The following is a 13,640-nucleotide window of genomic DNA, read 5'->3' as shown; positions in this document are numbered from 1 at the left end:
ATATATATATATAAAAATTAGCTGCCCTTGTCTTTTCTTCTAGAAAAAAGCTTCCATAATCGTCCTTCATCATGGGACCTTGTACCTCACAACTCCCCTCAGCTGATTACAGGGTAGAGATGGTTGTATTTAATTTACATAATCAAACATTTTTTCCTAAAAGGAAAATCCCTGAAAAATGTTAGCTGGGTCAAAACTAAATTTAAAAGAAAAAAAGAAAGAAAGAAAAAGCAAAAAAAGAAAGAAGTAGGTGTGAGCCAGCTTAGGTTTAGGAGGGCAGCATAGGACTCTACATGATCAAAGAATATCCACATGATTTTTTAATGCCTTTTTCCTAGCTTTGTAGCCAAGTATCTTGGCAGTCTTTATACATTTTTTTGCTCTGCTCTGTTAGGAGCTCAAGTATATGTTTGTAGGCAGTGTGGAGAGATTGTCAGTTAGGCAATAATAGCAAACATTTAGCCAGCTCTCGCCAGACGTCAGGTGCTGTCCACATTTAACTCCCACAGCAAACTGTGGGGCTGGTGGTATTCCCATTGAACAGATGGACATGCTGAGGCCCTGGGAGGTTACTCTGGCAGCCACCATAAGGCTGGATTGGAGGCCAAGTAGCCCAAAGCTGCCCCTCATAGCAGTGTCACCTGCTGTCCAGTGGTCAGGGATTTGGGGTCTGCCTGATGCTTTCAGATAGCCTTGACAAACCTTCTCTCATCCTTTTCTCTTTTTATTTCTTTTCTTTGCCTCTTCCTGCAATGTGGTCCTATCTGGGTGCCAGCTGGGCAGTCAAGGAGAGAGAGGGCTGTCTCTGTCTCTGAGCACAAGCTGGAGGCCTCCGCACCATCCCCTTCCAGCCCCTCCACCCCTCCCCACCCTCTTCAAATTCCCTGCGGTCCCCACCACCACCTTCCTTCTCGTCTGGAATCCGAAGATGTGAGGGCCAGTAATGGAGTGTCAGCGGAAGTAATTGATTCCTCACACAGAGAGAATTCTCCTGCCTTTAGTGTCAATGGAGCTGAACCAGACTCAGGGAGGGTGAGCGAGACATGTAAACAGTCCATGGCTGAGCTGTCAGGGCCAAGCTAGACACACCGGAGGGCGAGTGAGAGGGAAACGGTGGAACAAATAATTGTTTTATTGGAAAGGAAAGGAGTAAATAATATTTCAGCTCAGGAATTGGCAGTTGGAGAGGGATGGTGGCGGGCTGGGAGCGGAAGGGAGCGCGGTGCAGGTTCTAATGGAAGTTTCTCTTTGTCTCAAGGTAGGAGGTTTTGTCCCCTCCCACCCCTCTTCTCCCATTATCATCATTATTATCATTAAAATAATTACTGTAACAATTACAGCTGATGAGACCTCAGGTTTATAGAGCACCTTTCATCTGAAAGTTCAGAGTGATTTATCTGTGTGTCATCCTTGGAGAGTGGGAGGAGGATAAGAGAGTATTATTATTATTTGAGGGTCTTATGACCTGGGAAACTGAAGTCCAAGCAGATACAGGATTTGGTCCAAACTCAGGGCAGGCTGCGACTAACTGTCCCGTGGGAGTCCCTGCTGTGCACTCTTCCCCACGGCACCCTTAGGCACGCGTGGCTCTTACGGTTCATCCTCACACTTACACCTCCCCACGCGTGGGTGGGGCCCTGCTGGTGGCAGCAGGATGGTGAGCAGCCAGGCAACCAGCAATTCATGCACAAAACATACAGCCCACTTAGGCTGTGGGATAAACAAAGGTCCTTCAAGTTCAGACTCACACTGTTCCCATCTTGCTTGGAAACTTCCTGCAATCTGGCTCCGTTTTTTTTTTTTTTTCAGAAGCCCATGTCCTTTCTAGACATAGACCATCACAGGTTTATGAGAGTCAGACCAAAAGGACCCAATATTGCAGAATGTCTGCCGCTTCCAAGTCCAGGAAACCCAGGTCAGCCCTTTCCAGACAGAAGGAGCAGTTCTGTGACGGGTGAGGTGCAGGCTGTCACCTTCGTGGCCTGACCTCTGCTGGCTTTGCACTCCGTGCAGTCACCACACTCCAGAACGCAGCATCTGTGGAGGGTACAGTGACTAAGTGAGTGGCGGCTGGAGAGGCGGAAGCAGTTCCAGCTGACTGGCCACAAGAGTCAATTCAGAATCTCCACCCTGTGTGCAGCCGCCTTTTCCTGCCTGGGCATTAGCGCAGACCCGTCATTCCCACACCCCTCACACCCCAGTGCTTTTCGCACAGTAGTGACAAGTTGGCCCCTGGAGCCAGGAGCAGCTCTGAGCTCTGTAACGTGAAGCTCTGAAGCATCACACCTGCCACCTACTACTCCCAAATGCCCCTGCTTGGATATCGGCACGACACATTTTTCAGACAAGTTTTGCATCTTCCCGGTTTTGTTATGGAGGCCGAATGTCAGCAAAAGGGGACAGAAACCTATTGGGAGCCTACATCCCTGCAAAAATGAAAAAGGCCTTTTGAAGCAGCGATTGATCCCTGATGCCTAGCACACCTCTGTTCTCAGCAGGCTCCCATTTTTGGACAGATAGGGAGGTGATGACTTTGCTCTCACAACGGGGTCCTCCGGGAGCAAGGGTTAGTGAAAGCCTGTCCCCAGTGAACCATGTCCCAGGCAAGTAGAGGTGGCTGCCAACGCACCAGGGCCTCCAGATGACGCACTCTATTTCCCCTTAGTGGCTACCAGTTGCCTTGTGCCCCTTTCAGTCAGCCCTGAGAGGCGCGATCCTTGTGCCCATTTATGAGACCAACATACTGAGATAGGACAGCATGAATGACCCATGCTAGCACACAACAATGTAGTAAGCCTCAGCCCTACTAGGATTCACCTTCCTATTGGAGCACCAGCAGCAGCTACTACCTTTAGAAAGAAAGAAGTGCACACAAACTGCAGGCGGGCTTCTCTTACCTACTTTGTACTCTGGCATCAACACAGAATGTTAGGAGTCTATAGATGCAGAACAGGCAAAAGAAAGATCCAGCAGCTGAGCTGAAAACAGGCTGTGCACAAACCTTACGCTTCGCACTGGCACCGGCTGCCTGGAGAGTCATCCCTTCCATAGGCAAGCAAAGCTGGGCAGCTCAGGAATGTGCCTCGCTGGGGAGTGAGGGCAGTGGGGGAAGCTGTGGTTACTTGAGGGGGTGGTCAGGGCAGAAGAGCTGCCGGCTTTTTTGTATGCCCTTAATTCTCTGCGAGTTCCCTGCAGGGAGACTTCCCAGCCACCCTGTCTACAGGGTCTCCTTCCTCATGTTGAGAACGGTCTTGGCAGCCTGTTCCACCAGGAACAATGAGATCGGCAGGCGCCTCTCCATCATCCCTGGGCTTCTGCAGAAAAACAGCCAGCAATTATAAATAGAAGTTATTTGTAGTTTCCATTTTCTTACCTTCAAGGTTTTTTAGAATAATTCCTTCAGTTTGTTTTGAGTTAGTCTTTCAGCATATTTCCTTTGCTGGGTGGTCAGACTTCCTCCCTTCTAAAGGGCCGTCGTGACCCTGACTAGGAGGGAATTGCAAGTAAAACAGCTCAGTCTGTCAGGGAAATCAAGGAAGAAAGTGCAGCTGCAAGCAAGAGCTATGGAAAAGGTCCTGGGCACCAATGCAGATCCACAAGCAGACATGGAATTCTAGGACTGAGGCCTCGGGGCTAGATCAGCAATAATAAATCTAACAGCAGCAATAAGAACATTGACTCATTGAGCACTTACTACCCGCTGTTGAGGTGCACCGTTGAGTGCCTTGCTGTTTACCACTCAGCAAATGGGGAAGAGGCAGTCTGGGACCAAGCATGGCAGGCTGGTTCCAGAGCCTGGGCTCGGGACCCAGGATTGAAATAAAATCTCAGAAATGTAAGTGACTGAAACACTGCGGATGGATTTTCGTGGGAGAAGGATTTGGAGAAACCTGGCTGCAAGGCGAGGCGAACTGAGACAGGAACTACAGCTGTTTCATCTTCTCGTGTCAGGTTTGCAGGGTTTTACATGTCTGTAACTCTTCTCTTTCTCAAGTCTGCCATCCTATTCTGTGTGAATGGTGGTGTCTCAGGCATCTAACACTGCGCTGGGCCTTTCTATTTTTTCCACCATCCCAAACCCAGGAGCTGTTGTTATTTCCATTTCATGGGTGCAGAAACCAACCGAGTAGGCAGCTTGTCTGCCACCACCAGGGACCAGCAGGTCTGTCCACAAAGCCCACTGGCTGTGCTTCCCAGTGTTCCCAATGCGCTAGGAGACACATGCATCTTGCGTCATGTCAGGTTTCTCTTGTCACTGACCCCATCCCCTGGGAAATGTACACACACACACACACACACACACACACACACACACACACACACAAAATGTCAGTGTACAATTCCAGGGGTTGCCCAACCTCCACTGTGGGCCTTCTTGGAAACTTGTGGACTTTAGGATATATGGATGATGGTTTAAGAGTTTATAAATACACAGGGTCCTATTTTCTCACTGGATGGGCCATATGTTCACATATGGGTGTACATGCACTTATAAAAATACCACGTTTACAAAAATTGATATGTTATCCCATCTGAACATTCACAAACTAGATTTCCTCTGGGTGAATCTTGAAACCATGAATTTCAAATCTGCTCCCTCTTCCCGTTGGTGATTTGTCTATTTCGGCACATCTTGCAAGCTTTATTTAAACAGAACAACTAACTAAAAATGAACAAGCTTCCACTAAGTCTCTTTCATACTCTACGCCCATTGTGTGGGAACCTAACTGAGACTAAAAGGTTTCTTTCCGCCTGGTACCCACTTGCTGGTCTGTGCTGCTGCACTCTGAGATTTCCATTGCTGTCAGTTCTTCATTGAGTGATGAAGCAAAGGGAGGAGTCTGTGATGCCCACAGGGAGGTTGCCTAGGTTCAAAGCCTGCCCCTGACCTTTTATTGCCATGTGACCTTGGGCAGGTCACTTAACCTCTCTGAGTTTCAGATTTTGCATCTTCAAATGAATGGCAAGCATCACAGGGCCAGGTGTTCATTCAGTGAGGATTAAGTGGAATAATATCCAAACTGAGGATCTGGTCCAAAGTAGACGCTCATAACATATGACCGTTTTCCCTTAGTACATTAGCTTCTTATGAAATGAAGGGTACAAATGAAAGGGAAAAATTCAAGGAAATGAAATTTATTTCTTAAAATGCATGTGATCTGACAATAAGCAGATTTCTCCCTAAAGGCTGAGTGGGCATACTGAGCCCAAGCTTCGGGCCTGAGTTGACCAGGGACCTCAACATTATGCAGCCCTGTCCCCAGCCTCCCCCTGCCACAGGCAGTGTCTTCACTGGGGAGTTGTGCATGGCAGTGTTGGCTTTCCCTCCGATTCTCCTGCAAATTTTAATGTAAGGATTAATAAGACAGCATTGGTAGCAGTCTTTGAGCTTCCTGGAAGAAAGGCACTCCAGGAGGTGGTAATTTCTCAGGCCTGGATAATCTACTCATGAAATATGGAACTTTGAAAGTGTGAGAAAAATCTCAAATCACTTTGACAGCATTTTAATTATAGTTGATTTGTTTGCCGCTAATAGTGAAAATGCTGTCAGCATGATTTGAGATGTTTCTTCCCTGCAAAATGTTATATTTCATGTTTTTGTGTCAGGAGGCAACATTTCGGTTTTCAGATACAACCAGAATAGCTCAGGGCGTGTGCTGGGACCAAAGGCAGAAGAGCTAACATGGTGCAACCTGTTAAACTCCTCGGAAAAACATCATGATGGCAAGCACCTTCCCAACATGCAACACACAGTGCATGGCCCTTATTTGTTGATTCACTCAACAGACAGTGCCACGTACCAACAAATATTAGAAATCCAGCAGTGAGAAAGCTAAGTCATTACCCCTACTTTGCTCACTGTCAAGTGCAGGAGACAGATCATAAACAATGCATGGTATATTGGCAAGACCTTTCTAGATTATAATAATAGCTATGAAAGAAAAAAGAACACAACGAGATAAAGAAAAAGTATGCACCATCTGAAATAGGTCAGGACACACTTCTCTGAGGAGGACTGAAAGATGCATTTGGGACTGAAGGATGAAAAACAGCCACAGACAAAGCTAGCAAAGAGTAGAGCGGGCAAGGGAAAGAGAAAGTACAAAGGCCCAGGGACAGGACAGAGCTTGCTGTCTACAAAATGCCATAACCATCCAATGAGACAAGCAGCATGAAAGGACTCACTGCTGGCAGAGGTTTTGACCTCTGGTCTTGGGTACCGGCATTTTCATATATAGACCCAAATCCCAAAGAATGGGCACAGCATTCTTGCTTAGAGGATCTGATGTAGACATCCCATCACACAACCAGTTTGTGCTCATCCATAATGGTGGACATTCCCTGGGATTAGGTGTCATCCTGCATTGAAGGAAGGGCTCAGCATGGCGGATCTTCCAACACAGGAGGAGGACCCTACTGGGAAATGTCAGGCATGGATAGAGTTAGGACACTAAGAAGCCTCTTTTTATGTTTACCAGTGATGAGTGCAAGAGATGAAATTATTGCTTGTTCATATCTCTCCTGTGTACTCTTACAATTAATTCCACTGTCAAGATTCCCACACCCCAGATGTGAGTTTGGGGAGAAGGAATTAAGATTTTGAAGCTGAGAAAGAAAGTACAGAAAACATTCTCTAGACAAATGCCCTATATGCAGCTGTCAGAATCTCTGTGGTGAAAAGTAAAAACATATTCAGAGAACCATTTTAGAGAGAAAAGAAGAATTGAGAGTAGGGATGGCTACTCCAGCTCAGGAAAAAATAAATAAATAAAATAATAAGAGGTAGTGTTAAAGCTTTGAAAGGAATTTTTCATTTGAGAGAGATTATGAATAATGAAATGCAAACACTGTAGTTAATATGTCTGTTAGCTTGTTTATGTTGCCTTCAGGAAAAATGAATATTATGTTAGGAGCAGAACAGCTTTTCACATTATCCTACTTGGCTATCTTTGGGGTGAAGGCTGAGTCTGTACCCCAGATTCCTTCACCAAACAAACACTGGAAATTCAGTGCTGGTTGCAAAGCCGTATTTATTCCAAGATCACAAATTTCCTAAGCCTCCTCACAAATGAACGTGACAACATTGAAATTTCTAAGGAGATTTACTCCAGCTGTAGCAAATCCTTAATAATAAAAAATTTTCCCAAATGAGCCAGTCACAAGGGAGGTAAGTGAGACATTCTGTATGAAGTCAGCGTGTCATTTGGAGTGTGCCCTTTGTATAAAAAGCCCAGCCAGAAGGCTGTGTGGTTAAGAGGGGCTTGTCCACAGGGCAGAACCAGGACACTAGAAGGAGAGGGGAGTTCAGCCACCAAAGCGCAACTGTCACTCCGAATCGCTTCCCCCCCAAGCAAACCTGATAGGAAAATCCGTTTTCCTAAGTTCAAGGAAAGGCTGATTATTTGCTTCACAAAAGGCTTCACCAGAGGGGTCCTTTAACTAACAAGCTCAGAGAGAGAATTTATAATACGATTGAATTAAAGAAACCTTTTTCAAAAGTATATCTTCTCACTACACATATACGTAGATATGTGAGGCTCTATTTGTTGGTGGCCACATGGGAAGAATGGGCTGGGGGTGGTACACGCATTGAGTGAATTGAGGCAAGCTTGTAGTGATGGCATTTGTGGAAACCCTGCCTCTTGGCTGGTTTTGTTAATCCCCTAAATGACTGCATGGGTGATTAGCCAACCACTTCTGAGGAACAAGCCAGTACAGGGAAGGGCATCTCTTTGTCCTTCCTAAAGAAATTGTCAACACAAAGACTAGTTACAATATTGTTTTTTTAAAAACTATTTATTGAAGGTGGGCCCTGTCTCCTACACTATTCTAGGTATCCCAACATGCCGTATCCTTTGATCCTCACACCAAGTATATGAGATAAGTGGTGATGGTGATGAAGGCGGTTTACTTCATCATTTGATATACCTTGGTTTATCTCAGCAATTCTATTTGAAAAAAGGAACCTCAGAAAATTAGCCTTACTTTAGATACTTTTGGCTTTGTAAAACCTGTAGGCTTATCATAAGTAATTCAAATAACAGAGGAAAACAAAGAAAGTAAAAATTACCAATTATTCTATCATCTGTGTATCTCACCACTGTTAATATTTTAGCATGTAGTTTTTCAGACAGGAAATAAATATATATGTTATAAAATGTACTTCTAAAAAAGTCTACCTTTTAAAGTTAACAGTATATCATGAACTTTTTTCCATAAAAACACAAATTCTATATCTGTAGCACCACTGACTAAAATATTTCATTTCATACAATTTACCGAAATTGATCTTGTTTTGAAATTCTGAGGGTTTTTTCTCTTTAAAATTAAAAAAAAAATTGATTCATTCGCTCCTAGGGTTGAGCTTTTTGACATCACGCTATTTATAATCAAAGCATCTCCTCACTCTTCACATACTTTTTTTTAAAAGTGTATGCATGAAGATGCAAATACATCTTGGCACAATTGCCTGATTATTTTCTTAAGAAAAATTTCCAGCAGAAGAACTACTGGATTAAAGGCTATGTACATATTAACTTTGATCACATTTTGCCAAAATGCCTCCCAAAACATTTGAACAGATTTACATCCCTGCTTATTTGCTCTCTTGTAGGGTAAGTCACTTCTGCCCAACAGCTCAGCCTCTGAAGTGGGTGTGAAAATACAACAAACCACATTTAAATTTCATATGACAAAGTAGTAACCCTACACAGATTAGATTCAGGCATTTAAATCTCACAGGAACCCTTGTAGAAAATCCTAATATCCCTTTTTACTCTTATTCTCCCCACTTCTGAGACTCAGGTTCAGTGACATACCTGAGGGAACCCATCTAAAATGTGGTCATCTGGATCCAAACCCAGCTCTGTCTAGTTTTGGGACTGGAATTCTGGTGCCCAGAGCCCTCCACATCAGCCTCTAGGTGAGCTGGGGGAGCCTGGTTAGGTGCACACAGCTGGGGCCTCCTCGTTGCTCCTGGAGAGGAGCTGCCCCTTGTTTACCTCAGGGTAGGAATATTGCAGGGCTTTTCCAGAAGATCTGGGGAGTTTCCCCTGAGAGCAAACTCAGCATTTTTCACTTTTGCTTTGGAAACAAGGAAGCCTGCCACCTCCCACACCAAAATCCCAGACCCGAACAGATTCCCCCACCCAAACCTCTCAACCTGCCAGAAAATCCCAGGACCTTACTCAACTTCCCCAGACTGGAGTCAGCTTCAGCCTTTCTTTGAGCTGCACGAGCCCAGCCCTCTGGGTCCAAGAAGGAACAACTCTTGGTCCACTGCTTTTTCTTCCTTCACAGACCTTTTTATTGGAAGTGGCTGAGGAATCTGAAATATGGTTCCCACAGGCTGAAGTGAGGCTTCGGGCTTCTCCAGCTCACATCAACCACTTGTGCAGACAGCCAGCTCCCGCAGACCTGCACGTCACAGAGCTGCGGGCACGTCCCGGAGGGCACGTTTCCAGCCCCTCTCTCCATCCCAAGAAAGAGATTTCTTAAGTGTTGTTTTAACAGGTTAATGCAAAATAAACCCAGAGGGAGGGAAGGCGAAGGAGATGGACAGTTTTAGCAAATAATAATACAGTGGCCAGCAACTGGAAGGGAGCTGGTGGGGAAGAAGTTTCGCACCACAGTGGTTGTGACAAAGGTAACAACTTGGATTCTAGAAAGAACAGACAGGACACAGTGAGGATTGCCAGAGCCTCTGCCATGGCCGAAGAGTGTGTGTCTGTCAAGATAAAAGGGGCCCTGCATGCAGCAGCCGGTGAACCTGGCCGAGACTTCCCGGCCCTGCCCTGTTGGAAAGGGGCACAGGCCTTGGGTTAGGGAGGGCAGCCTGGCCCGCCCCTTGCTGGGGCCAGTAGTTGTGTACACATAGACAGGGGTCCCCAGGGATTCAGCCCTGCTTTTGGAGAATGGTTTTTATTGCCTTATTTAAAATGCCTCTGATTCCTTTTCCAAATGTGTTCTTGACTAGATGCCACTGAGCTGAAGTTTTGCAGAGTCATCTCAAGGAGTGAGGTGGCCCACTGGTGTGGGGAGTCTTTGTCACTCTCAATCGAAGATAAACAAGAAGAGTGAATGGCCTAGGAGAAAGCTGAAATGGAGAGGCAGCAAAGTAAATGTCTCTGAAACATGTGCAGCATATATTTTTTATTCTGTCTCCACCCCAAACTTCTGGAGTGGATATTTTTCTTCTCACCTTGCAGATGAGGACATTGGTCCTCAAAGAGACTCAGGGGTAACTTGCAATGACACAGAGCTAAGAAGGAGAAACTAAGATTCAGAGAGATCGTAATGAAATAAAAGTGATGGTAGAGAGAGAAGAAAACAGTGTTTGTTTTACGATCTTTGAATAACGCTGCTGTTCCCGCCCACCGCTCAATGTGTGACTTTAACGACGCAGTGCGACTTCCTGCGGCTGTTTGCCTTTGACACGGGCAAGCGAGATGGACTTGTTTATCGCTCTGAAACACCTGACCTGCTCCAAGTGGATGGGGAGAGCGGGAGGAGACGTCTTTCTCCCGCTCAGGCTGATCTTTTCCCCCTGTGTCCCTTTCTCCACCCCGATCTAGGTATGACTTCATTGAGATTCGGGATGGGGACAGCGAGTCCGCAGACCTCCTGGGCAAGCACTGTGGGAACATCGCCCCGCCCACCATCATCTCCTCGGGGTCCATGCTCTACATCAAGTTCACGTCTGATTACGCCCGGCAGGGGGCAGGCTTCTCCCTGCGCTATGAGATCTTCAAGACAGGTCAGTGTGTCCCTCCGTAGAGAAGGGAAGGGAGTGACAGGTGGAAAGGGCTGCGACTTCATCGTCTTGAATGGTGGCCGAGGGAAAGAGACTCAAGGTGTACCAGAGATGCCTGGAGACTGAAAGCTGGCTCAGGCCATGGTGCGACATGAGGGCGCACACTAAGAAACAGAGAGTTGGGGGCTCCAAATAAAAGGAAGCAACGTTTTTGGAAAGAATCTGATTTTTTGCATTTTTTTAAAAATCCACCTCAGTTGGGGGAAAAGCAAAATTTGGCTGAACTTTTCCCCAGTGACTTCATGGTTTAATGTTGGCTTTATTTGGAGTTGTATGGTGCGAGAGGACATGACCTTTTCATTGTTTAGAGACCCTAAAGATCTTACCACAGTCCCCTAAATGGGTGGCCCTGCAACTTGACAATAAAATATGGTTCCTAGAAATTCCCCTTGGCTCTCCATCCTTCCTCTGCCCAGTGGACCTGTACTTCTCTGTACCAGTGATGCAGTCAGCAAGATAGCAGAAGAGGGCAGAGAAGTTGACTACCTGATTCCAGTAGGTCTTCCTTAGATTCCTCTGGACTGAGCAGATGGACCAGTGTGCGTTTCCATAACTGAGGACAGCAGACTGCGTTCACACGATGCTCCCTGAGCAGCGTGTCCTTCTCTCTGATAGGTGGCACCCCATACCCCCAGGCTGGCCGAGCCAGGCACGTCCTCCAGTTCTCTCTCACCTTGCCTGCTCCCCACCACCGAGGCTCTGGCTCCATCTCCCAGGGCCTCCCCTCTGCAGCAGCCTGAGTTTTACAACTCTCGGATGGAGTCTGGTTCAGGGGGAAGCTGTCAACTCTGTCATCGAGAGGCCCACGGACGGCGCCTGTTGAGTTCAGTGCAAGGGGAACTATTCATATATATTTTCATTTTCATTAAACAGTTCTTGAAAGGAAGTAGTAGCTGCTGAAAGCACTTTTTATATCCACTCTGTCTAAATATTTGTCGGATTGGCCTGAGAAGACGGAATTAAAGGAAGGGGAGGGGTCACTGGAACTGTGTCATACTAGTGTGGGAACGCATGCTGTCATGTGGTGCAGGTCCTAAGATGGCCCATCTGTCATGAATTTTCATGCGTTTGGCCGCAATGAAGTCATAGGGTACTGAAGATGTATATGTGAAGCTTGGGGCTTGGATGAGGGCCCTCACTAGCTTGATCCACATGCCTGAGGCTTGTGCAAGATCTAGATCAATGCCACCAGCACTGGTGGGACATGGCCTGGAAGGAGGAGTGGGAAGAGGGGAGAGAGAAGGGATAAACAGTGTTTACCCTCTTCTAGTGGGGAAGGCAGGTGTGTAAACTCTCTGTCCACAACACAGGCACAGTTGATGCTGCTGGATGAACATACATGTAAGTTGAAAAGAATACTGAGGAAAATGAGTAAATGCTAGGTGAAGGTACAATTCGCATGCTATGGTTATGAAAATAGGAACAATCAAGGAGCTCTCTAGAGTCTATCACTTTGCAAGGTCCCCACTGACAGATTTGTGACTTACCTCCACTGTCCTGATCATGAAAGGGAAAAAACCCAGGCAAGATCTTCCAGGGACCTGGCCGAAAGAAATCAGAACGAGGGTGAGCAGCCATGAAAGCTCACCTCCCCTCACCTCCGGTCTCCTGCCTCCCAAATTAGCATTTCACAAGGCAAGATGCCACATTCTCCAGAGCACCACCGAATAAGGGAATAGTAACTCTATCCATCATGCACATTTGAAAGGAGGATATTAAAAGATAAAACACACAAGAGGATATCATAATTCAACACTGGTGTTTGGATGACATGCTGAAGTAGAATTTTGAGTGAAGCAACAAGTCTGTGAACTGCCTAGAAACAATGGTGCCAGCCAAGGAAGGTAGGTGGTTTGGCAGCGAGCACTGGGCAGCCTGCTTCAAGGTCTGAGGTTGCCTTTAGAAGAGACTGCTGCAGTAACAGCCCTGCCAGCAGCCACGCTTCTGAGAACATGAATGAAAGAAGATGAGAGCCTAGGAGCCCTCTCAGGGCCCCTCACACCTGCCATTGTGCCCATCTGGAAGCTCAACTCTCACATGAAAGCCAGCCATGTATAAAACTCATACATCCATGATCAAACCCTGGGGGGCTCTACGTTGAGCTATATCCCAGCCCTTTTTATTTTGAGATGGGCAAGAGAAGGGGTTCTGTTTGAGATGATGTCAAAGTTTTGGAAACAAATAGTGGTAACAGTTGTACACACTGTAAAGGTACTTACTGTGCTTGAATTGTACATTTAATACCTTTGATATATAAATTTTATTAAAATAATAAATGCTTGGAAAGCTACACACACACACACACACACACACACACACACAAATCCTCGTACATGCACAAGGATGCAAAACCCAAAACTAAGAAGTTTCGGAATATGAAAATTCTTCTCGGTGCCACTTCTTGTACCAGTGTTTCCACTGTTGCAGTCCTGAGAGAAAATATACAGAGTTTACGTCATCCACAGAACATGAAAGAAATGGGTGGGCTAGCTGAAGAAATCCAAACAAACACAGCTATGTTTGCTAATCGGATTCGTAAAGAGAAAGAAAGGGGAAACTGTAAACACAGATACACAAGCAGCCGCACACAGAGCTGCGGCAGCCTTTGGCAAGGCTGTGCTGCAGAGTTGCACTGAGAGATGTGAAGCCACAGTGCAGCGGGGAGAGGGGACGTGCGGCTGGAGTGGGCTGCTCATGTCCGCACACATGAAGTAGAAAAGGTCCCGTGCATCACCAGACCATCCACCGACGAACACTAACCCAAAGCAGCTCACAAACTCAGAAGACCTCAAGTCACCCCCTCCTCAGCAGAGTAGAGAAAGGAATT

At 46.3% G+C, this 13,640-nt stretch overlaps 1 protein-coding gene across 8 annotated transcripts in view; it reads left to right on the top strand.

Annotated features, from left to right (window-relative positions):
- The window catches only part of Nrp2 (neuropilin 2), a 119,169-nt gene that overhangs the window by 22,697 nt on the left and 82,832 nt on the right, over positions 1-13,640 (top strand). For all 8 annotated transcript variants that reach the window (XM_013520730.1, XM_013520731.1, XM_005397004.2 and 5 more), the window contains exon 3: positions 10,575-10,756. In XM_013520730.1, coding sequence (XP_013376184.1) covers positions 10,575-10,756 — 182 coding nt within the window. The remainder of the gene's footprint in view (positions 1-10,574; positions 10,757-13,640) is intronic.

This window comes from Chinchilla lanigera, unplaced genomic scaffold, assembly GCF_000276665.1.
Source record: "Chinchilla lanigera isolate Chin_1 unplaced genomic scaffold, ChiLan1.0 scaffold00056, whole genome shotgun sequence".
NCBI classification, from domain to species: domain Eukaryota; kingdom Metazoa; phylum Chordata; class Mammalia; order Rodentia; family Chinchillidae; genus Chinchilla; species Chinchilla lanigera.
Note: the sequence above shows the minus strand (reverse complement) of the source record. Positions and strands in the feature narration are given on the sequence as shown.